The 26,649-nt window shown below is 40.0% G+C and overlaps 1 protein-coding gene across 1 annotated transcript in view; it reads right to left on the bottom strand.

The window, feature by feature from the left end:
- LOC109932445 (serine/threonine-protein kinase Nek5) overlaps positions 1-26,649 on the bottom strand; it is a 69,119-nt gene that overhangs the window by 18,873 nt on the left and 23,597 nt on the right. The window contains 11 exon segments of the mRNA XM_020531613.2: positions 3,644-3,727; positions 4,252-4,362; positions 4,467-4,545; positions 5,123-5,307; positions 12,180-12,304; positions 12,595-12,679; positions 13,813-14,013; positions 17,545-17,599; positions 19,831-19,917; positions 23,923-23,993; positions 25,289-25,372. Coding sequence (XP_020387202.2) covers positions 3,644-3,727; positions 4,252-4,362; positions 4,467-4,545; positions 5,123-5,307; positions 12,180-12,304; positions 12,595-12,679; positions 13,813-14,013; positions 17,545-17,599; positions 19,831-19,917; positions 23,923-23,993; positions 25,289-25,372 — 1,167 coding nt within the window.

Here is a 26,649-nt window from a genome sequence, read left to right on the forward strand (position 1 = left end):
GGTTAAATTCCCCACAGAAAACAGCACGCAATCCATTTAAGCATGACATTTTGCAGTACAATTCATTTTATTATGAATGAAGTCCATAAAAATCACACATGCCTATACCATCAAGCATTTTACTGCATGTTTTTTGAGTTTTAATAGATTGAAAGAGGGAATGCATATCGGGTTTTGAATGTTTTTCAAGGATCCCAAGAATTCTTCATGTGGCTCTCTTTCTCAGCATATGGACATATGAATTAGGAACAAGAGTAAGCCATTCAGATCCTAGAGCCTGCCCCACCATTCAATAAGGTCATGGCTGATCTGACTGTGGCCTCAACTCCACATTCCCACCTACCCCCAATATAATTTGCGTCACTCAAGAATTTCTATCTCTGCCTTAAAAATATTCAATGACTCTGCTGCCACTACTCTCTCAGAAAGAGTTTCAAAGATTCAAAGCACTGAGAAAATAATCTCCTTCTCTCAATTTTAAAGTATGTCCATTATTTTTAGTTTATTCCGCAATAGGAAACAGCATCCATCCTGTCAAGTCCTCTCCTGATATCTCAATAAGATCATCTCTTATTCTTCTAAACTCCAATGGATACTGGCCAAGCTGAATTTGCACGTGGTGACAAAGATCAGCGGAAGAACAGAACATTAATGCATAAAGAAGGAAGACAGCAAAATCCTGAAACAACAGATATAGAAAGCATTGTAGGATTATTAAAAAAAAAACACAAAAAAGCACAGAATGAGAAAAAATATTCAACTCAGCGGAGTAAGTAAAGTCAGCTTAGAACTATTGGACCATAGAGTTGCTTTTGCAGAGAGAGGCAGCTGGTGGTGGTCATGGTTTAACCTAAGGGTGGCTACACCTCAGGAGGGGACAGGTTAGGAAGGAGGGACCTCCATGGTAACTTCAGCTGGTAAAGGAATTGAAACTACACTGTTGGTATCACTCTGTGTTACAAACCAGCCATTCAGCCAAGTGAACTAACTGACCCCCCCAACTTCAACTCAGCATAATTATTGTGCTGTATAATTTGCAATAGAGACTCTACACATGCACAGGAAATCCATATTTATTCTTCTGAAAAAGAAGCTATGCAACTCCAGGTTTAATAAAGTTGAACTTAGTCATTTTATGTTGATTCCTCAGACTTGCTGACATCAATTGACATCTTTCCCCACCATCAGATGGCGTTCAATGCAGAGAAATGTAAGGTAATACATTTGTTACAAAAACATGCAGAGACAATATAAAATAAGGCTACATCTCAAAAGGCAGTGCAGAGTGACTTGGGTGTATATGTGTGTGAGTCATTAAGGATGGTAACACATGTTGTGAGAGCTGCTAATAAAGCAAACAGCATTCTGGGCTTTATGAATAGGGGCATGGAGTACATGTTGAACGTATATAAAGCATTGGTTCATCCTCAGCTAAAGTACTGAATTCAGTTCTGGATGCTGAACTTTCAAAAGGATATGAAGGCTTTGGAGTGGGTGCAAAAGAGGTTTATGAGAATAATTCCAGCGTTGAGCAATTTCAGTTACGAAGACTGATTGAGAAGCTGGAGCTGTTCTCCTTGCAAAAGAGAAGGTCGAGCCAAGATCAGATTAAATTATTTAAAATCTTGCGGGGTCTGGACAGAATAAATAGGGAGGAAATGCAATCCTTTCTGAAAGGATGAAGAACAAGAGGGCATGTATTTAAAGTAATTCGGAAAAGCTGCAAAAGGAACAATGTGCAGGGTTATAGGGAGGGGCAGGAAAATGGCATGAAGTGAACTGATCGTTCAGCGAGCCAGGTACACGCACTGACAAGATGATGTCCTTCTGCACTGCAACAACCCTGTGGTTCTGTCTTTAAAATAAAATGATTTAACCTCAGTTACTGAAGGAACTAAGAGATATCAGGATATCCGTGATCTTACTGATGGATTAAGCTTGCAAGCAGCTGACTCATGCTTCTGAAATAACAACTTGTATTTATATAGCACCTTTAACATACTGTAACACCCCTAAGCAGGCCACAGAGATGAAAGCAGAAAACTGTCCCTTTGCACACTCTATCAATCCAGAAACTCCAATTATTATTAGAACAGACTTGACAGATGATAATCTTGTTTAAGATTACCTACTTTCTGTCAGCAATTTTCCCAGCCAGACACTCCATGTCTGGCCTATCCCGAATTCATCCATCAGAAGCAAGTGGCACAAAGTCAAAGAGGAGCAGCATTACAGGCCAAGACACAACCCTTTTTGTAACGTGAGTTGCTGTTGTATGTCAGGAACTCCACTGGGAAAGCTCCCAAATCCCTTTTGACAGGAACTGAGGGGAGGTATGTGTATACGGTAAGTGAGGAAATGGCAGGTAATGGGTGGTCTGCCAGACACACGAGAAGGTAGGTTACCAGTTAGGTGAGATGGTTATGGTGTCAGAAAGGTGAGAGGGTCATTTGCCAGGTGGGTGTGGTGGGGCGGGTAGGCAGATGAAGTGGATTTGGGAGTGGGGGAGGGTCGGCAGGTGGGAGTATGTTGGGATGGGATGAGAATAGTGAGGGGGTGGGTGTGGGGTGGGGAATGATGATGAGTCCTGAGGCATGGGCTGACATGGGGAGACATCAGGCCCGGGGATGGTGGGGCTCTGGGTGGGAGCAGTCTCATGGGAGGGGACCAGAATGTAGGCTGTCAGTCAGTTTCGACTTGGACGGTGGTGGGAGAGAACAGAAGGGTGGTCTCGCGTTCAGATATTTGGGGGTGAGGGTGCCAGTTCTGGTTGGTGAGAGGATGTTGGGTTGGATTAGGCTGGGAACAGAATGGAAGCTATGCCAAATGATTGAGGGGCTAGCATGCCAGAGGTCATGGGAGGTCAGGCTAGGGGTTGTCAGTGATTTGGAGTTGTGTGGGTGTTGGGCTTCAGGGCGAGAGTGTCAGACCAGAAGAGGGTAAGCCATAGTGTAGAGCCCAGGTGTGAAAGTGTGTGGGTCATGGGTGTCAGTTCTGGATAAGGAGTGGGTCTGGCATGCTGGGGTATCTGGGGTCATGAGATGAGGAGGTTGAGTGGGGTGTCATTGATTATTCAAAGGTTCAGTTTAATAGGGGTTAGACTAAGATTTTAGTCCTTTCCTGAGGAACTATTAAGCTTAACTGAGTCAGAACACTTGAAATTCTCTGTCTGGAAGGGGCTTTCTCACAGGATTCCAATTGCAGGGAAATTGCCAATTGGAATTTGCAATTTCCTGTCAATTCACTCCGAGTCAGACCCGTATGTTCAAGACTTGCTCCAGAAATGGCTATCTGGCCAGTTTGAGCGTCGCTCAATATTAATACTAAATGTAAATGTGGCTGTGTAACCCTACCTTTGGACCAGGAGGCTTGTGCCTTAGTCTCATCAGCTTCAGAGGTGTAGAATAATGTCTCTGGACAGGTCATTTACAAAATATCCAACAAAATTATTTTAATTATAATCGAAGATGTGATTACGTTCATGGGCACCAACTTGTGTCTTATTTTCCAGTGACATAGCACATTGGAATTTCAATTTATGTCATTAAACCAGTGCTCTACGGTTGACCATGATCTCTACAATATTTAGAAACTGCCACATCAATATTGCATATATCCAACTAGTTCCATTTCTGAGTCATACCTCCTTTATTTCCAATTTTCCCCTAATTTCTTTCACTTCATGCTGATATTGCTGCCTTATTTCCTTCAGTCGCTGACAATATTCCTAGCAAATAAAAACAGTTAATGTTTTGTAAAAATATTTTTTCTAGTTCAGCTGCAAAAGATGTATTTTCAGATTATGTGGGCAGATCATATCCTTTCTGAAAAATGTAAATCAAGTTAAATGATTTGACTCTTCAAAATACACAATATTATGACTGAATTCCAGCTTAACTCAGGATGAGACTAAATTACCAAAAATGGTGAATTGGCAATGATGAGAAGGAAATCCTCTTCTGACTGGTCTTACATTTGCCGCTAGTAGCTCGAAACTTGAAATGGTATTGGAAGGATAGTAGATTCTAATATCTGATGTGAGGAATCCAGGGCTGTTGGGTCAAAATCCTGGAACACCCTCCTAATATCAGTGTACATTCTAAGGACTACAGCAATTTAAGAAGGCCAGGTCACCATTGCCTTCTCAAGTGCCAGTGATGCTTACACCTCCTGAAAGAACAATAAAATAATTCTTTCCGTTGCCCTGCCTTTAGCTAATGTAAACCTGTTTTAAAGCATCAAGTAGTTTACTTCATCTGCTGCTCCTCTTTTCTTGGCTTGCTGCTTAGCACATTGTCTAGCCTGTACATCTGGATTCAGAGTTTGATATTCATAATGGTCCGATGAGCGAGGACGTATTCCCTGTGGAACATATACAACAAATCCAGGTGACAAAAATTCTTCTGATTAAATAGTATAAACAAAGACAACTTCCTTATGATGAAACTTTCAATGCAACCACTTACCAATTGTTTTTCTACTTTTATCTTATATTCTTGTGCTTCCAATTTTCTCTGAATGTATTCTTCATGCACAGCATATGGCCTGAAATAAACAATGATGTTTATTAAGGTTTACCACAGGCACTGGTCTTCATTGTTACTTGCTATCTCTGACCTTAACAAAATGACAGCATCGTTGATCAAATTAGTTTTGTCACAAACTGTGTATCATTTCCCTGTATAAATATTCTTCCCAGAAATTAGTATAATGGATAGTAAAAGTCAAACTACCAGGTCACACTTCATTGAATGGTATAACACAGCTTCTTACCCACAATTACCAGCTCTCTGAGTTACTCATTTCCCAAAGACAGGAAGATAAAACTTTAAGGGACACTTTTGAACCCAAGTGTTAGCTTTCAAGCAAATTTCTTCCCAACATTAATTGATGGACTGAGACCAGCTACTTTGAGAAAATATTGGCAAACTGCTCATTTGTTAGGAATCTGCTGAAAACGATGATCAAAATATTTATACTAATGGACAACCGTAAGCAGTTAGTGTCTAATACATAAAAGCTGCATAAGAACATTTGCTTCCAAAATGCAGTATCATATTAATAGACAGAAGCACCTTGCATTTTTTTTACAATAAAGAAGGAATAGAATTCAGATGATTACCAATGAAGTGGATCATGATTCACTTTCAGTCTGTAATCTTCAATTTGGTAGTTATAATAAGGCACAGGTGGAGGTATGTGGTCATTTGGTCTTCTCGCCATGTAATCTAGATAACCATGGTAGTGTTCATACCGGCCTTCGATCCTGGGAGATGCTGGCTTTGTAGTTAATAGATTGTTAAATTGCTAAAGAAAATGTTTTATAAAATTGTAAACTGTTATTATGGATTGTATTTTTTACATAGTGTTTGTATTCCATGTTCAATATTTAAACAGATCTGAAATAACCAAAATTACCCGTTTCTCAATGGCAGGAAATAATTTTTGTTGAACTTCCATTTGAAACAGACTATAGTGAAGTTGTTGTAATACTATGATGGTAAGCAGCATGGACTCCCCCCATATGGATATATGACTTGATGAAAGAGAAACTTAGAGTAAAAGAAGAAGACATCGCAGTTCAAAGAATAATTCTGATTCCAGAACAATTTGATTTAACTAAAAATCTTTGCTTAGTGCCTAAATTTATAAAGGATGGAGTTGAATATATTTCATCATTAGAAAAGATAGCTCTGAAGTCAAAGTGGCCAAAAGATGTTCGGACGTTAATGTTAGAAAGTATCCTGAAAGGCACAACTACAAATGCGTACACTACCTGAAGAGTAATCTGCAGACTATGGTACGGTTACAGGGACAATACTCAATGCTAATGTTCTTGAAACTTATCAATTAGTGTTTTGGACTATAAGAAATAAACTCAGACAGGTATTTGGGGTGGCACAGTGAATCAGTGGTTAGCACTGCTGCCTCACAGCGCCAGGGACCCAGATTCAATTTCCCCTTAGGTGACTGTCTGTGTGGAGTTTGGACATTCTCCCAGTGTCTGCATGGGTTTCCTCCAGGTGCTCCGGTTTCCTCCCATAGTCCAAAGATGTGCAGGGTGGGTAGACTGGCTATGCTAAATTGCCATAGTGCCCAGGGATGTTTAGGTTAGGTGGGTTAGACATGGGAAATGCAGGGGTAGGGGAATGGGTCTGGGTGGGATGCTTTTCAGAGGGGCAGTGTGGACTTGTCGGGCCAAATGGCCTGTTTCCACACTGTAGGGATTCTATAATTTGTAGATTTTGCAAGAGACAAATAAATACTCTAGAGTTTAATGGTTTTGATTACAGAAATTGAAATAAAATTGAGATCATGAAGGAAATCATAATTGTGTACAAATTCCAAAATACTATTATGTTAACCCTTAAGATTTATTTAGGTAAGCATTAAGTACCAAAGATCCAGGAAGCAGCAATTCTGGTGGGTACCTATGATATCTCACACTGACAGTTGTATGTGGGAAAATGGCTGTATAGAAATCAGCAAAGAAGTTAGAGGAATAGAAAATCCATGGATTAAAAAGGTATTGTATGAGGGAATAAACAGAAGGAAGTCAAAATATAGAGGGAGAAAGACTAGAACCTAAAAAGTGATGTAAATAATTTCCATGTTAATAAGACAAGATGGTTGTGACATCAATGACCCCCAACCCATGGTAACCGATGATCTCCAATGCATTATCATCTCCCAGCCTTATATGTTGAGTTACCCCCTTCACAATATTGTCCTCTATGTATCCCAGTATGCTGCCTCCAATTTCCACAACAGATTTCCCCACCTTTACTACCACAACAGTGGCCCTCTATAATGCCCCTTGACTTTCACTGATCTGACCCTCAGGACTGATCATGGATTGACAATGGCTCACCTGTAACCAACTTATCAGACAGGCCCAACTGATGTGTGACTGGACCCCTGAACTCATTGCAGCTCCCCGAATGACCTACCACAAATCCCCTGACTGATTGCATTAGACCTGCAGGGCTGAGAGTGCCCCATCCCTGGATAGCAGTGATATAGAACCCCTCCCAATGTAGCACTGGGCCATACAGCAACATGTCCACCTCCCTGACTGATCACTGCTGACTGTAGTGATTGTAACAAGCTCAGCCCTGTGGACTCATAGAATATGAGTTCTCTCATTGGGGCTGTTAATCTAGTCCAATCAGGGAGCCCTGGGTGACAGATAAGAACAGGACTGTCAGACATCCTGTTCACTCTGAGAGCTGACTCTGAGGGAGCTGTATCAGTGTCAAGGACTCTCTATGTGAAAATAATGGGTGACTTGCTGACAGGATACCAGCCTCTGTGGAGTTGTTTCACTGACAAACACAACAAGCTGCCTGGCTTTGCGTCTGCACAAAACAGCAAAATAACACAGAAGTATTATGAGCCTTTAAGTTGAAAAAGTTGTGGCAAAGCTCGAAAAGTCTCTTGCAACAATGTAATAAGGAAAGGTGCCGGTCAGCTCTAAAGTGCAGAATTGAAGTGGAGCACTGTATTATAAGTTGATCAGACATGGTCAAGGAGAATGTGGTAAGGCTGATGTGATGGGTGGGGAGGAGTGGGGGGGCAGCCACTGCCCATGGAGTGTAACCTGAGATGTCAGTGAGTGTTGTCCAAGACGGAAAACTAGAGGATTGAGCAGCTACCTGGAGCTGTTAGATACCCACTCTGATTTTGATGTTGGAAACTGTGACCATCTAATTTCTATTAATGAGATCAATGAGGTGTGATAAAGTACTAATAGCATACAAACAAGCCTATCACTGATCTTCACTGTGATTTTTGTCTTGCCATTCAAAGCTTAGCTGTAGGACCGGACTTATTTCTCAAAGTTGAGAATCTCATTGCTCTAATTTCACCACTTTTCTCAACTCACTCACCATCGCCCATGTCATTTTAGGCTGGAAAATTCTGCCCATTGTCTCTGTTCACATAATCGTCCAATGCCCTCTTGAATGCCCCAAGAATTGGCCTCCACCACACTTCCAGGCACTGCATTCCAGATCCTAACTCCCTGCTGTGTGAAAAAGTTTTTTTCTCTCACATCACATTTGCTTCTTTTGCAAATTATCTAGCAAATTGCCCTCTTGTTTTCAATCCTTTTATGCGAGGGAACAGTTTCTCCCTATCTATTCTGTCACCTGCTCATGAAATGTTTGCAAATATTTATGAAATCTCTTCTCAGCCTCCTCCTCAATTTCTCCACTCCATCTTCAAAACTAAAGTACCTCATCCCTGGAACCATTGTCGATTAACATCTTCTGCATTCTTTCCTTTGGGTTGACATGCATCCTAAAGCGTAGTGCCCAACTGTACACAATACACCAGATGTGGTCTAACTTGTGTTATGCCAGTACTCTGTGCCCCTAACAGTAAAACCTAGGACACTATACGCTAAATAACTGCTTGCTCAACCTGTCCTGCTACCTTCCAAGACTTACACACATGTACATTCTGTTCCCTCTGCTCCTGCACACCCTTTAAAGTACAGTTCTTCATTTTATACTATCTACCAAAATGTATCACCTCATATTTCTCCACATTGAACATCACCTGCTGCCTATGTGCCTACTCCACCAAATTATCAAACCCCTTTTTTAATTTTACACTCTCCTCCTTACCGTTTACCAAGCTTCCAAATGTTACATCATTTGTAAACTTGTAAATTGCCTCCAATACACCAAGATCAAGATTATTAATGCATATCAAGAAAGGCAAGGATCCCAAAACCAAGTTATAACTAAGCTGTAACTCTTCTCTCAGGTTTTCTGTGTGGCACTGTATCAAATGCCTTTTAGATGTCCATGTACACCACATCAACAGCATTAACCTCATCAACTCTATGACCTGTTCAAAAACTCCAGCAAATTAGTTACGCATTATTTTCCCTTAAATCCAAGCTGGCTTTTCCTAATTAATTTATATGTTTCCATGTGACTAATAAGTCTATCCTAAAAAAAATTTCAAGTGGTTTCCCTACCACTGAAGTTAATCGTATTATTCTTACAAACTCTTTGGAACATGGGTGTTATATTTTGCAATTCTCCTGTCCTCTGGCACCATCTCTGAGTCTAGGGAAGACTGAAAGATTATCGTCTGTGCATTTGCAATCTCCATTCTAACTTCTTTCATTGTTTTTGACTGCATTTCATACGGTCTCAGTACCTTATCAGTAGTTTGCTCAATATCTCCTCCGTTTCAATGTTAAATCTGTCTAGTGATTGAGTTGCATCCTGTGAGACCATGGTCTGGACAGCATCTCCTTCCTTAGTTGCGGCTGATGCAAAGTATTTATTTAACACCTCAGCCATGACTCCTACCTCCATGTGTAAATCCCCTTTCTGGTCGCTAGCTGTTGTACTGTTCCATTTACCAATCATTTATTGCTTATGTGCCTGTAGAAGGCTTTAGGATTTCCCATTACATTGGCTGCTACTCTTTTTCTCATAATCTCTATTTGCTGCTCTTATTTGTTTCTTTCACCTCTCTTCTGCACCTTATATATTCCTCTTTGGTTCTCAGTCACATTTTCAACCTGACACAATTTTTCTTCTTAATCTCTATCTCATTTTTCATCTCAGGAGCTCTTGGTTTGTTTGCCCTACCTTTCCTTTTCAGGGAATATATCTTGACTGTGTCTGAACCAACTCTTTGAATATAGCCCATTGATTAGCTACTGTTTTATCCTCACCAACCTTCAGTTCCAGTTATTCGACCCAAATCCATTTTTGCTCCATTGAAATCAGCTTTACCCAGTTAATTATTTTTACTTTGGAATGTCCTTTGTCCTTTTCCACTATTATCCTAAACGTTATGATACAACAATCACTATCCCTATATGGTCTCCCAATGACACTTGATTTACTTGGTCCACCTCATTCCCAAGAACCAGGTCTAGCAGTGACTCCCATCTTGTTGGACTGGACAGGTACTGCTGCAGAAGATTGTCCTGAACACATTCTAGGACTAGTTGCATCTTGCTGCTCATTGCATTACCACTGTCCTAGGCCATATTTAAGTACTAAAGTGTCTAATTATAACTGCTCTATAATATTTGCACGTCTGTAATTTCCTTGCTGATTTGTTCCTCTACACCCATTCCACTCGTTGCTGGATTATAGACAAAATCAAGAAACATAATTGCACTTTTTGTTCCAAGGCTTTAGCCAAATGTTCTTGGGCTCTCTGGGATGTCCTCTTTCTGCTGCACTACTATATGCACCTTAGCTATCTATCTTCCTTTTTTCCATTTCCTTATCTTATCTGAAACCTTGTAATGAGAAATATTTAACACTCAATCCTGTCCTTCTTGAACCACGTCTCTGTTATAGCCACTACATCGTAGAGTCATAGAGACGTACATCATAGAACCCACTTGGTAATCTGTGCCTGTAACTTGATAACTATACTCCATGCATTCACATAGATGCGGTGTCACTCTGATTTAGATTCTACTTCTTTCTTCCTGTCTGCATCTTTCCTAGCAAAGTTTCATGCCAAAAACCTGAGACTAGCTTAGTAGAGTTTGATGCTACAACCGTACAATTTAAAAATGATTTGTGTAGTAGGAAGTGACAAACAATATCGTAGTAGATGCTTTATCAAGAGTAAATTTAAGGAAAGCAATGATCAAAATGGACTTGTGTAAAAAATTATTGTTTGGAAAGCCCTTGTATATTTTATTCAAGTACATTGTTATTGCTAGAGTAAACCCCATATAAGTAAAACAGAAATCATGATAAAAAGAGATTGCATTCAAGATATAAATATCTCTAACAGATATCTTATCGTTTTACCCTGGTGGGCAGGTGTTAGGGGTGAAGCACAATTGTAAGGTTAATTTACATTTTGTATTTTGTGGGCTAATAAGGGGGGATACATAGTTTTGATTTTATTTTTAAAGTTGTTCTTATAAGCTTGGTGCCCATAAATTTGGAGGGCTTTTTATTTATATACATTTTTAATGAGATTTGACACCCACTGAAGTGAAGACATCGGAATTAGTAGTTTCAGTGCATTAATAAAGGGAGGATAAACCTATGTTGTTCCCTAGCAACAAGGACGTACAGAAACTCATAAAAATCTAGATGTGAGTCAGAGGGTCTGTGTGTGTGTGTGTGTGTGTGTGTGTATGTGCGTGCGTGCACACATGTGGAGACAGACAGATTAGAAGCAGGAGCACATTTTTTGCGTTTAACAAAATGCTTAACCTCCAAGTACACTGGCATTGCACGGCACTGTCATGGAAATATTCAGTTATTGATCTCATGGTAATTAATAAAAAAGGTTAGGGTCTATCAAACTAGGTTTCACTCTGCCTTGTCCAGTATTAGCATCAACCAGGATTGTAACTGAGCACAGACCTCCAACAGCAATGCCAAGACATCAGCTCAATTAGTATGGTCAAAGTTTGAAGTAATGGCTTGAATCTACAACTTTCTGACCCAGAGACAAGGCTGCAACCAACTGAGAAAAACTGACACACAGCGTTAGTTAATACCTAATGGAGACTTAGGTGGACAGAAAGGAATAACTCAAGAAAGACCCTTCTGTGTTAATCCAGCAAAAATAGATGTGGATGCTTAGCAGCAGATATGCTTTGGAAATTCCTGCAGATAATTCTACCACTGTGTTCTATACATTCGATCTGGAAGATTGGTAATTTCTGATAACCAGTAGCTTGATATTCCAGATATTACTGGAAAGTAACATGCTGCTAAGCTTTTCATCTTGCACTCATCAGGTCAAATGCAAGAATGCCAAGTTTCAAATTATCATAACAATTTATACTAAAGGAGAAAAGAATACCGACTAGTTGGCAATTCAACTCTAGAAGCAACATATATCCCTATGCTGGGTCCCATTCTCTGTAAACATTTGGGATATTTTCAGGCTTTGCACTTTACTTAAATTACCAGGGGCTTAGGGAACCTATAGAGCTCCATGGTTTTCTCTGTGGCAACGCCAGAGGTGATTTGTCAACCAATCAACTGTAGTTAAATAAATTGTTGCAATTGTTTTAAATTTGACCTTCTTGTGTTTGTCCAGATGACTGCAAGACAAGCAGGTTCAGCCACACATCTGTCTTTTCAGCAATATAGATTCTGACAATTAATACGCTCAGCATCGGAGTGGTCAGAAGACAAATATTCTTTATACTATAATCGCACCTTGATATTCGGTCTGTTGGCCACTGCTGACGCTTTCCATTCATAATGATCTGGTGGTGGCTTTTTATTTATTAGTGGTCTTGGTAGCTGCTTCATCTCACATTTAGCTTTCTGTATCTTTGGAGCTTGCATGTAAAGGTCAAAATTTTTAAAAATTATTAAAGATACTTTGTTAATGTACAGGAAATCCCAGATGGCTGGCGTATATCCAAAGTATCTACTGAAAATTTTCATTCATTAGTTTCTAGATTTCTACATAAAAATGTCAAACTAAATCATTTTTCTTATTTGGTCACGCACAAAGTCAAAATTACTCCCAATGCCTTTTCACTCCCTTTTAAAGGGGCAATAGTGGGGTAATTAGCTAACCAACACAGTCCACCTTGCATAACAATTAGACCAGTTTTGTTCTAACCTGATTGTGAACTGGCTGCTGTAAGTCTCGATGCAGGCGACTTCTTCCTATGAATGACTGTGTGGCTAAATTCTTCCTTTATTAGCTGCATTTTGTTTAGAAATATGCAAACACAGACATTGTTGTTTATTTTACAGGCAGAAAAATATCAAAATCATGAAGATCAGGAACAAGATTTCAACCACTATATTATTTCTCTCACAGGAGGTTTTTTATAATTAAATCTTCTAATTTTTGCGAAAGTTCTTGTTTTCAAACTAATTATTCAGAAGATGCAGATAGTAACATTTAGCCAGATAGTTAATATCTCTTCCTGTATATGGACCTCCCAATGTATCATTAAAGTTCTTACTCATTAAAATACATTCAAAGTTTTTGAGGAGATTTGTAACTTGGGTTGTGGATGAGGTTGTCAACTTCCTCGCCAAGCCAGTGTGTTTGATTGCAAACACGATCCGCCAATTCGTCCATGACAGACCATGACAAGAAGACACAACACGTCCTGACACACTAGTCACCCTGCCGTGCATCAGAGACATATCAGAGATGACCACAAGATTACTCTGAATCCTAGGTATCAGGGTAACCCACAAACCAACAACCACCCTGTGAAAGCTACTGACAAACATGAAGGATGCCATACCCACAACCAATAAAACTAATGTAATATACAAAATGCCACGCAAGGACTGTGAGAAACATTATATCGGCCAAACTGGAAGAAAACTGACAGTAAGGAAACACAAACACCAACTAGCCACCAAGAGACATGACCAGTTCTCACTGCTCTCAATACACACGGACAAAGAAGGACATGAATTTGACTGGGACAACAAATTCATAACAGCACAAGCCAAACAGAGACATGCCAGGAAATTGCAGGAGGCCTCACATTCCAACCGGAATTCCATCAACAAACACACTGAACTGGACCCGAAATACAAACCACTGAGAAACAGAACCAGAAGTGATGCCAACCACCCCGACAAACTGAGGCATATAAATAAATAAATAAATAACGAGCAGGACAGAACACCAACACTTCACCAGAGGCGCACTGACGATGTTACCTAGCAGGGTGACGAAACGTCTGCAATCAAACACACCGGCTCAGCGAGCAAGTCTACGACCTCGTTAACATACCTCAGATAAAACTTAACCCAAATCTACTGCAAATAATTTATGTTCTAAATAAAATTTAGAAGAATGAAAACGTACCTCAGCACTGAGGTATTTTCTAATACGCTTCTCCAAGAACTTCCTTTTTAAAATTGAATTGATGGATGGTCGATCACGGGGGTTTACTTTAAACAGCTGGGCTAATAACATCTTCAAGTCATAGGTGTATCTGGAATTTACTGGGGCATAGCGACCTCGACAGATCCTCACCACTAATTGATGCAAATTATTGCCTTCGAACTGAAATAAAATCACTGAAATTGTTTTCACAATAAAGTGATCAACATATAATTAACTTCAATCTTCCAAACATTTTGCATTTTTCTCCTTTGGGACATTCATTCTTAAATACATTTACTTTTATTCTCACTCACACCTAGAAGGCCACAATTAATCAGAACAAAATAAAATGAATTTTCCCAGTTTTTAAATGTTCTGGGAGGGATAGCAGAAGGCTAAAAATATCATGCAGACATTGGGATGGAAATCTGATACTTCCCATTGCCCAGGCCTATTGCGAATGGCAAAATCCTCAGCAGAACAGCTCCCCATCATGGATAACAGGCAGTTGGGGCAGGGGATCATGGTTGGAGGGGAAGAAGAGGCTTCCTTGGTGGGAAGACAGGGCCCCAGTGGCAAGGACCATTCCCAGGTTCAGGCAATGCCAAGGAAACAACTGTGCTACCCACCAGTTTAGGTTGGGCCTGATCTGAATTGTCCCATGCTATCACCCATAAAGCTCTTGCCTTTTTGATGGCACCTCAGCATGAGGCGTCCTGTCCTTGGTGAAGCAGTCTCAGAACTGAATACCTTCAATCAGTGGCACTGAGACAGTTTTTGCTGAGCTGCAAGCCCACTGACTGACTTGGCAGCTCTTGGTAGTGAGCTGCATTGACCCTGCTAATTGGCTCATGACAGAAAAATGCTGCATCAGGGCCTGGCTGCCTGTTGGAACAGGATCACCTCACATTTTTGGCTCTAATGCAGGACTATTATCTCCTCTCAAACATTCAACCTAAGGATTTTATTTTTAGTGAGAATGCATCTACCAACTCTCAAATTTAAATCCTGCAGTAAATCTGTTGTTCATTGGGCTGATAAATTTTAAATTCATATTCTTAGCCACAAGAGCTGTGAGATCAAAATGAGGCTATCATATTTATTTACAGGAATATGGGTATCACTGTTAAAGCCAAGGTTTCTGCAGTTTTGTTTTATGCATTTCGGGGTTTAAAGGTGACATCAACAAGGCCAGCATAATTTTCCCATTCCTAATTGCCCATGAGAATATGGCGGTAATCTACCTAATTGAATTGTTGCAGTCCACGTGAAGTTATTCCAACAGTTTTGTTACATATAGAATTCTAGGAGTTTGATCCAACAATGATGATGGCACAGTGGTATATTTCCTAGTCAGGATGATGTGTAAAAAATGTACAGTCTTCCCCTGCAGCTGGTGCTCTTGCCTTGCTAAGTGCTAGATGCTGGGGGTGTGGGGTGATGCTGCTGAATAAGCCTCCCTGAGTTGCTGTAGTGTATTTTGCAGGCGGTGTATACCACTGCCATGGTGCATTGGAGGTAGAGGAAGTCAATGTTTAAGGTGATGGGCAAGATACTTCAATACCTAAGGAGTTGTGAACAGTATCAAACACCATGGAATCATCAGAGAATATCCCGAGCTTTGACTATAAGTTGGAGAGAAGGTCATTGATAGATAGTTAGACCTAGATCACTGTCATAAGGAACTGTTGCAACAATATCCTCGGACTGACATAATTGGTCTTAATGACCACAACCACCTTCCTTTGTGCTGGTTATGACTCGACCCAGGGAATTCTTTTTTTGCTGAAGGCGAGCAAAGGCTGTAATGAGGTCTAGAAGCTCAGTGGTCTTGATGGAACCAACAAATTAATGTAACCTAAGTTATGTGTTTTAAATCAAACTGTTCAGATACATCAGGAGCTGGTGAAACTTGAATCCTGGCCTTCAGGGCCAGAGGTAGGGATACTACTACTGCACCACAAGTGCCCTAAAAACACAACTTTATTTTCACACAGCCAGTCACACAGAGATCCACCAAGTAAGTAGGTTATTGCTGTGTAAGTGCTGTGTTTTTACACTTGGATGATATCTTCCATTAATTTGTTGATGATTGACAGTAGAGTGACGAGGTGGTATTTGACCAGATTGGAATTTGTCCTGCATTTTATTGGACAGGACATGGCTGAGCAATGATATCCCCAAGGTAGTAGCTGCACTGGAACAGCCTGGTTAATAGTATGGTTAGCTCTGCTGCATAAGAATCTGGCATTGCAGCCAAGGTTTTGTCAGCACTCATACTCTTTGTTTCAACAGTACAAAGACTCCAGCTATTCACAAAATATGCTAATAATTTAGATGAAAGTAATACCTAAACTAAATGTAATACCTCAAAATTTCCAGATGACACAAAGCTGGGTGAAAGAATCAGCTGTGAGAAGGATGCAGCAATGTTGCAGTGTGATTTAGATAGGCTGGCTAAATGGGCAAATGCATAGCAGGTGCAGTATAATGTGGATAAAAGTGAAGTTATCACTTTGGTAACAAAAGTAGGAAGGTAGATTATTATTTGGATCACTGTTAATTGAGAGAGGGGAACATTCAATGAGACCTGGGTGCCCTTGTGCACCAGTCGCTGAAAGTAAGCCTGCAGGTGCAGCAGAGAGTAAAGAAGGCAAACTGTATGTTGGCCTTCATAGTGAGAGGATCTGAGTGCAAGAACAAGGATGTCTTGCTGCAATTGTACAGGGCATTGGTGAGGCCACACCTGGAATACGTTAACTCTCGTGGTCTGCCATTTCTTGATAACTTACTTAGACTTATCCATGGTAAACATACATCATACCACGAGATTGTTGCAGCCTCATATATATACTTCTAGAATATAATCTACTGGTTGTGTTAGCTAGGATACCAATCAGTTTTAAGCAGCAAAGTATTGCACTCACGCTGGCAACACCACATAAATGTTATGCATAAGAACAGGGATAGCCTTTATATTGCAAGTCAAAGCTCTTTAGGGGAGGAAACTGCCATCCTTACCTGGTCTTGGCCTATATGTGACTCCAGACCCACAGCAAAGTGGTTTAGTCTTAACTGCCCTCTAGACAATTAAGGATGGGTAATTAATGCTGGCCTAGCTACCGACACCTTCACCCAGGAATGAATTTTGAAAAAAGGAAATAATTGGAGATGATCCACCAATGCAAATCTGTGACCTTACCATCTATATAATAAGCACAATTAATGTAAAAGATTAGATTAGCTGGAAAAAAATACACTCTGGCTTACTCCAAAATCTGGAAAATCTTTACGCAGATCATGCATGGTACAATGAGGTGAGGGATAAATATCCATGCATTCACTTGCACGTTCACTTTATCGTTTTTCAAGATTTACTGTTTCAACTCTTCCAAAGATAAAGCAGAGAACCTATGTAGAAATTCACTCCAGTGCATATAAACTTGCAAATGTACCATATACCTGTGCCCTAAATTCCAGCAGTTATCCACTTGTATGTAACTTGTAGAACCTAGGTAAAGTGTAATTATTTAAAACAGTTACGTTGTCTCATTTAAGTGAGTATTACTTCAATGTCTTAGATAAATTGCTTATATTGGCAGATGTTAACACCCTTATTCTTGAATTTATGATGTAAATTAGTTTTCTAGAACACTGGGATGCTCTTCAATACATGCTCTTGCTGTTATGTCTAATTATTACTATACTTACTGGATGATTCAGAGTGGCTAACTCATACAGGACACATCCGAGAGACCAAATATCACTAAAAAAATAAAACGGTTACACATACATGAAGGCAAACAATAATATTGAGGTGTAAATAGTTGTGATTAGATTATGCCTCTTTTTTATAGATTTAAGCATAATTATGAATTATTACGAAGATTTTCACAAAGCTTGACTTTCATACACATTTTAAAATATGAAAATATAGAATTGGGCAAAACACTGGTCAGCTTATAATTAAAATTGTCTCTCCCTTCAAAACATATTCTGTTTAAATATGCTTTACCCTAGTCAAAAAGACACGGGGCATTTAAAAGACATTGTATCATCTTTGCAAACTAATACTACAGCTTCTGCCTATACCCTGATCCTTATGCTCTCAATTAAGCAGGTTCTATTTAAATTCATGCTATATGAAGAATAAAACACTTAACAGAGAGAGAGGATTTAAATGACTCATTATCTTTACATTTGCATTTTGTGACAAGTTTCAAGCCAAAAATATTGTCTTCAAAATGACTCAGCAAACTGAAATGCCTATTTACACAGCAATCTTTTCATACAAGAAGGATTTCTACACCAAGGATAATTTTCTGACTAGATTAAAGGAAGACAATAGGGTAGTTGTAACATCACAGGACTAATACTCCCAAAGTAATACCATGGGTTCAAATTCCATTATGGCAGATGGTGATATCTAAATTCAAATAATTAAACATCTGGAATCGGAAGCTGGTTTCAGTAATGGTGACCATGAAATTAAAAACCCATTTGCTTCACTAATGTCCTTTAAGGAAATAAACCTGCCACGTTTATCAGGTCTGGTCTCCATGTGACACCAGATTCACATGTAACGTGGTTGACTCTTAACTGTCCTCTGATGGCAAGCAAGCCACTCAGTTCATGGGCAATTGAGGATGGGCAACAAATGCTGTCAGGGCTATCATCTGAGGTTCCATTCTGGTGGACCCCACTCTCCGTTTTCCTGATTGATAGGATGGTCTCCATGTTCTGTAGGAAGCGTCAACACAGTTGGAAGTGGATGCCTCCATTCAAAGAATTTCAGATAGAAACATGAAAAATAGGTGCAGGAACAGGCCATTCAGCCCTTCAAGCCCGCACCACCATCAATATGATCATGGCTGATCATGCAATTTCAGTATCCCATTCCCGCTTTCTCTCTATACCCCTTGATCCCCTTAGCCATAACGGCCATGTCCAGCTGCCTCTTGAATATATCTAACAAACTTGCACCAACAGCTTTCTGTGGCAGAGAATTCCACAGGTTCAAAGCTTTCTGAATGAAGAAATCCTTCTTCATCTCAGTCCTAAGTGGCTTCCCCCTTATTCTTAGACTATGGCTCCTAGTTCTGGACTTTCCCAACATCAGGAACATTCTTCCCACATCCAACCTATCCAGTCCCATCAGGATTTTCAATGTTTCCATGAGATCCCACCTCATTCTTCTAAGTTCCAGCAAGTACAAGCCCAGTCGATCCAGGCTTCCTTCAAATGACAGTCCTGCCATCCTGGTAATCAATTTGGTGAAATTTCACTGGATTCCCTCAATAGTAAGTACGTTCTTCCTCAGACTAGGAGACCAAAACTGCACATAATACTCAATGTGTGGCCTCACCAAGGTCCTGTATAACTGCAGAAAGGCATCCTTACTCCAATACTCAAATCCTCTCGCTATGAAGGCCAGCATGCCATTAGCTATCCTCACCACCTGCTGCACCTGCATGCCAACCTTCAGTGACTGTTCCACCATGACACCCAGGTCTTGTTGTATCTCATCTTTTCTTAACCTGCCACCATTCAGATAATAATCTGCCTTCCTGTTTTTGCAACTAAAGTGGATAACCTCACATTTGTCCACATTATATTGCATTTGCCAAGTATTTCCCCACTGAGCCAGTCTGTCCAAGTCACCCTGCAGCTTCGTATCATCCTCCTCAAAGCACACACTGCCACCCAGCTTAGTGTCGTCGATTATTAGAACTTGCTGAATATCAGACCATTTAAATTTAAATGTCAGTCACATACAATAAGATAGCATTGAATATGAATTGATTCTCTCTCAAGCCTATAATTGTTGAAGCCTAAAATGCTGTATAGGCATTTAAACTGCAGTCAGTCATTTTTCTTAGTCTTGAGTGACTGAGTTTAAGTGAATGTGTACCCAACCAAAATTAGACACAAAGTATGGGTTGTGCTACAAAGCACTACAAAAATGCAACAGGCTGTTTAAAACAAATTTACACTCACGTTTTGTTATTGTATGGTTGGTTCGCACATATCTCAGGGGATAAATAGTATGGCGTTCCTATACGTGTATGTGCTAACTCCATGGTACTAGAAGAATAAAAGAGAAAAGCAAATTAAAATAACAAAAAAAGCAACAAAATTATAAGATGCAAGCTAAAGTACTTGACATTTTCTAAACCATCCTGAACTCTGGTTGCATTTTAATGCATTGTATGTCTCTTAAGACTAAAACATTATGTTGAAGTAGTTAGCATTTTAATTGATTTAAAACACACACAATATTTTTGAATAATGACCAGCTTTATTTGACTCACATCTGACTTAATAGTTAACCACCCACCACACCCGCGCCCCCCCAAAAGAAAAGGACGTACAATAACTTCAGATCTCATTGGTCCACTTCTGCTGGAAGTAAACTTTGAAATTGTAAGAGAAATTAAAAAGGAAATCTGAACATTTTTCTTATTCTTAAGTGGGTTTTCTTCATTCGCTATGATTAAGTCTTGACAAGTTGCCCCCATTCTACTGTTATGCAAACTAAAGAACTATAACAGTAGGGAAGTATTGTTGCTATTGTGCAAGGAATTGATGAAACTGTATATGGAATACTCTGTACCGTTTTGGTGCCCTTACTTGAGGAAGGATTTAATTGCATTGGATAAAGTTCAGAGAAGGTTTACTAGATTAATTCCAGAAATGAAAGGCTTGTATTATGAAGACAGATTGAGCAGTTAAAACCTATAGTCACTAAAGTTTGGAAGGATGAGTGGAGATCTAATTGAGGTATTTAAGATACTAAAGGGGGTTAACAAAGTAGATATAAAGCAGATGTTTCTCCTTGTGAGGGAGTCTAGAATGGCAGGTCATAGTCTTAGGCTAAGGGGTAGCAGATTTAAAACAGCAATAAGGAGGAATTCACTCAGATATAGTAGGAACTGCCGATGCTGGAGTCTAGGATAACAAGGTGCGGAGCTGGATGAACACAGCAGGCCAGACAACATCAGAGGAGCAGGAAAGCTGACGTTTCGGGTCTGGACCCTTCTTCAGAAATGGGGGAGGGGAAGGAGGAATTACTTCTCTCGAACTTGACACATTTATGACTCCAGAGTGCATTAAACTCTGGGACACGGAACAAATTTAAGGAGGAGATAGACAGGTTTTTAATTAGTAATGGGTTAAAGGGTTATGGGGACTGGACGGAAAAGTGGAGTTGAGGCCAAGATGAGGTCACCTATGATCATATCAAATGGCAGAGCAGGCCCTAGGGGCTGAATTACCTACTCTTGCTCCTGGTTCTTAGATTCTAAAGCAAAAACTTACTGGAAACCTGATTATGGAAGTAAAGAAAAATTGGCGAGATCAGGAAATAATTTAACGGTTGTGGCGGACAACATAGCCCCTGGCCTGAAAACCAGTAGCAACCTTACCACAGACAGATCCAGTGGAGCTGATGTGATTCTGCTGCTTATCATGATATGTGTCCTCCCGTGGAATCAAAGCCAATGAAGGGTGAAAGGTTCTGTCATTGAGAGTTGGTGGTTATTTACAGGCTGGCAGCACTCCCCAGCAATATCATCAGGGAACCGGGAAGGGGTGATCACTGGTAAGGGATGAAGGGAGGTTAACAATCAGGCCGTAGAGGATGTGAGGATAATCTTCCACAGACTTCTTCCTCCCAGATGGTAGAGCACTTCATCTGGTGCACAGTGCCTGAGAATGAGGGACCAGCCAGCACCAAACTACGCCAAAGGCCATCTGTTTGCTTTATGGCTGCCCACAAAGTAAGCCCGCATTGTCCTACCTGCTGCTGATTAAGTTCCACAAACAGTGGAATCAGAGTCTTAATTGGTTACTTAAGAGCTCCGGGTGGGAATATTCCCTCCATGCTTCCTGCCCGGAGCTGGACCTGCAGGAGTCAGGAAGATAGTGGGATCTCCAACTCCCACTCATTTTCTCCCACCTCTGAACAAAACCTCCATGGAGGGACCATTAAATTCTATCCTTAAATAAATAATTGTGATTGAGATGGGCATGGATTCGAGAAATAACGTTATGATCAGGAGTTTTGGAGGGGAAAATGGGTATTGTGGCTTTTTATTTCCAGAAGTTGGCACTGATGGGTGTTTTAAAAAGGCCAGGAACTGCACTGAGGAGAGGAATCCACCAATACACTAAGTACTGTTGTGTAAGGCCTTTAGAGCCCTGGAGAAATGTGTTGATGATGACACAATGCTGCTCCCAACTGGACTTAAATAGCACAGTGTGGGCAAAGGTTATTACATTTGGAGAGAGAAGCATATGTGAAATATATTCTTAATAATCTAACAGTTAGCTTAGAGCCTGATATATCTCAGATTACTATGTATATTTGTACTTAGTATTAATGAGCAACAGATGTTCTAAGGAAGTCTAAACCTAAAGACAAATCTGTCATAAACTCAAACTCCTGGATGTGGGCATAAAACCATATGACAAAAGGAGAACAATCAATTCTACTGTCACGATCACCATGAGGAAGCAATATATTTATTTGTATATCCAAAGTGCAAGAAACCCAGCACCCCATAAAATCCAATTCAATATTACAGCTTTGCAAAATTTGCAGAAACTGTGTATGATATAATCTTAAAATAGAACCAACTTTGCAGCAGGATAAATTATAATGAGGACAATAAGAAAGACAAAGATAGATTACTGGAGTTTGCAATAAAATATCATAAAAACATAGCCAGGCAACAGAATAAAAATGGTAGTCTGTAGTTTAGCAACATTTCCTTGCTGATACTGAGAGTTTTAATGTAAAAAGAGCCTATTATGAGCCATTTGTTTAAAAGCTTCTGCGTTACAGATATTCAATGCAATTCATGAGTGCAACATGGTTGTCAGCCATAGTTACAGAATCAGTTCAAACTCTGTGCTGCTTCTTCTGGGAGGTCCTACATGATACACTAGTAGGTCAGAGGCTAGGAATAGTGCGGTGAGTAACTCACTTCCTGACTCTCCAAAACCTGTCTACATTCTACTAGACACAAGACAGGAGTGTGACGGAGTACTCCCCATTTGCCTGGATGAGTGCAGCCCCAACATTCGAGAAGCTTGACAAAGCTTGTCCATCGAGGACAAAGCAGCCCGCTTGATTGGCATGACATCCACAAGCATCCCCTCCCCCCACCACCAATGTTCAGCAGCAGCCGTGTTTACTATCTACAAGGTGCACTGCAAAAATTCAACAAAGATACTCAGACAGCACCTTCCAAACCCATAACCACTTCCATCTAGAAGGACAAGGGCAGCAGAGATATGGGAACACCACCACCTTCAAGTTCCCCTCCAAGCCACTCACCGTTCTGACTTGGAAATATATTGCCATTCCTTCACTGTTGCTGGGTCAAAATCCTGGAAATCCTGGCCCACCAATGGTATTGTGGATCAACCCACAGCAGGTGGACTGCAGTGGTTCAAGAAGGCAGCTCACCATCAGCTTCTCAAGGGCAACTAGGGATACGCAACAAATGCTGTCCAGCCAGCAATGCCCACATCCCACAAATGAATATTTTATTTTAAATTCTGAGATAATCAGGCACTTCCCCGCAGAGTGTTGGACCTCCCACTCAATTAGGAACCCACTAGGATTGGCATTCCGCTGAGATAACCAGTACTTGCAGCACGATTGAGAGCAGTGGCCACAGCTGGTATTTCTTTGGATCTGCAGGAGGTTTGGCCATGGTTCCCCAGACCTACATGAGTGGAGGTGGGGTACAGGTCACAGACTCGGTGGAGGTAGGGAGTAGTTGTAGAGACAGAGGTGGGAGAAGGTGGAGAGGCAATGGAGGTAAGGGACATGGGTGTCACAAAGGGCATTTTGTCCATAATCCCTTACGCATACTTGTAAAATTCTTGACACATCGTCCTGAAAAATCGTATTGGGTCATGATTTAATTTTTTTCTTTTCAGGGAGTAGTCCTGACCTTTCCAAATGCTTCACATAACGGAGAAGTCCTTCATTCCTGGTAACATCATAGTAAACCTTTTCTTACCGGTTAACTTGCTTAAAAGCCCGTGCTTTAATGCTTTTAGTTAATGGAAACTTACTTGTTCAACATTCGTGCAATTCCAAAGTCTCCAAGTTTTACAGTTACTCCTTTATTACAAAGGAAAATGTTCTATGGATAAAAATATATTCCATTTTATTCACCACACTAAACACAGTAGCTTAAATTCCCATTAACAACCATGGCTTTTGGTCTTAGCAAACTATGGTAATGTTTTCCATGTTCAAAACTACTGTTTATTCTTGATATGAAATTGAATTGAGTTTTTGCAGAGTGCTAAAAAATTATTTAATGAGACTGCATAACATATCACTATATAGCAGCAAATTATTAACATATATTAGGGTAAAGAAAGGAACGTTATACTGTAGTTCAGTTCACTGGAATTCCATGAAGTGTCAGAATACAGCAAAGAGACATTGAACAATGGTTAAATACTCTACCAAGAGGAAGAATACATAGTCTCTGGACAGCTCTTGCAGACTTACTGGTGTCACTAAGGATTTCTCAGCATGAGGAAATGACAAGTGCAAGAAAAATGTGGAAAGAAGGAAAGTAAACTAAATCATCAAAACTTCATAAAGACAAATGCTCAAAGGTTTAGAAACATGCAAAGGTACAAGAGACCGATAAATAAAGCAGCTGGCAACCAGCCACAGCTTGTGTGAAGAAATCCTCTCATCTGTCTCCTTAAACTTATCTTCTGACTTCAACTCTGATGGCACATGTAGTTGGTCTCAAAATATGCACAACTATCTGAGAAAGTTAATTTAATGCCTAGATGAACCTTAGAGTGCAAAGTATACGTTTCACAATACTTTAACCAAGAATGTAAATTTATGTGCCAAAAGAAACAATAAAAAAGTAGAAAAAATGCAAATGACAGAAATTGGTATTAATAACAGCGAGCAGGGTACAGTAAAAAGAAGTTACAATATCAATATCTACCAGCATAAAGGACTATATACCATTCACAAAGAACAGACAAGTGAACAACAAGTGCAGGAGTCCCTACAAAGTTAGAATTTCTAAAAATTTGGAAATCCCTCACTAGGTTAATAATAAACCATGAGATACACAATAGCATGGTGTTAATTTAATGTACGGACTTTTATTAATTTCAGATATATTGCCATGCTCGCAGAAATTTAATCAACTTCAGTCCAAATGGTTTCAGTATATCAATAATATTTCAAAACGACTGTGAACAATTCAGCACCCGAGCCTTTTAAGTAGACTGTACCCGGTTATATGGTTTAAAATAATATCAGTATTTAAAACCACAAAATGGTTGGAATGTAAAATGTTCTTGACAACACCAAAAAATGCAGATTTTATTCCAAAACAACTAAATATGTCTAATTATTATTATTTCAAAGCTAGTTTTTTGCCCCTCCAACATTTACCTGTGTTTTGATATCTCTGTGCAGGATCTTTCTGTCATGAATGTGTTTCAGCCCTAAGCAAATTTGCACAAACCAGTCCAAAACCTAAAAAAGGGTTATGGAATGTCAGCCATACATTTTTGAGTATAAAGCAATTAATTACGAAAACCAACAGCTCAAGATTAACATTTAAAACACACAGCTCCCAGGCACAACATGGCATGTTCGCAGTCATTGTAATTTTAGTAAAGCATAAATATAGCTCCCGTTAAGGACAGGTGACACCCTACTTAACATTCAGAAGTTGCAGTCCAATAACATCTTGGGTGCATTCACTTAAAATCAAAGTGTGTCCTGCATTGACTGCACCCCAGCAACAGAATCATTACAGGAAGAGTCAAGACAAGCTTTTTACACTTACCTTCCTCAGAACTCTTTGTGTGCCCAGTCTCCCCTTATTGCCAGAGAACTCCCAACCACAACATTCCCCATAGATCACCTTCAGCTTTGATTTCCACTGACAATGCAAACTCTTGCTAACTTTTGTTCCCACTGATGTCAACTGGGACTCTGAAAATGTTTATAATGATGCGCTGCTGCTAAATTCAATAAGGCCTCCAGATTTTCTGACAATCTAGTTGCACCCAAACCTTGAGCCTCACACATACATTATTCACTAAAATCAAGCTCAAGGATTTACTAATGCTTGGACAAGTACAACATGTATTTGTCCTTAATATATTAAAACATCCCAAAGCATTCCCTACAAAAAAGCACAGGTCAAAATTAGAGGAAGAGTGAGATACTTTATCAAATACTTGGCTGAAAAAAGAAGCAAACCAGAAAGATATTTAGAAATGGAGCTCCACAGGGTAGAAAAGGCTGAATGCTCCTGAACAAAAACAGAAATTGCTGGAGAAACTCAGTGGATCTGGCAGAATTTCTGAAGAGAAAGCAGTTTTGGGTCCAGTGACCTTTCTTCAGAAAGTTCTGAAGCTGTGCCATGAAATGTTGGAAAAGACTGCAGTGATTTTTTTAACAAATCACAGGGGCTTATAGAATCACAGAGTCATACAGCATGGAAACAACCCTTCAGCCCAACTCATCCATGCCAACAAGGTTTTCCAAACTAAACTAGTCCCACTTGTCGGTGTTTGGCTCCTATGCTTCTAAACCTTTCCTATTCAGGTACCTGTCCAAATGTCTTTGAAATGTTGTAACTGTACCTGCATCTACCAATTGAGAGTTCATTTCACATATGAACCACTGTCTGTGTGAAAAGGTTGTCCCTCAGGTCCCTTTTAAATCCTTTTCCTCTCACCTTAAAAATATGCCCCCTACTTTTGAACTCCCCCATCCTAGGGAAAAGACCTTTGCTATTC

This window comes from Rhincodon typus, chromosome 6 (assembly GCF_021869965.1).
Source record: "Rhincodon typus isolate 14 chromosome 6, sRhiTyp1.1, whole genome shotgun sequence".
Taxonomy (NCBI): Eukaryota; Metazoa; Chordata; class Chondrichthyes; order Orectolobiformes; family Rhincodontidae; genus Rhincodon; species Rhincodon typus.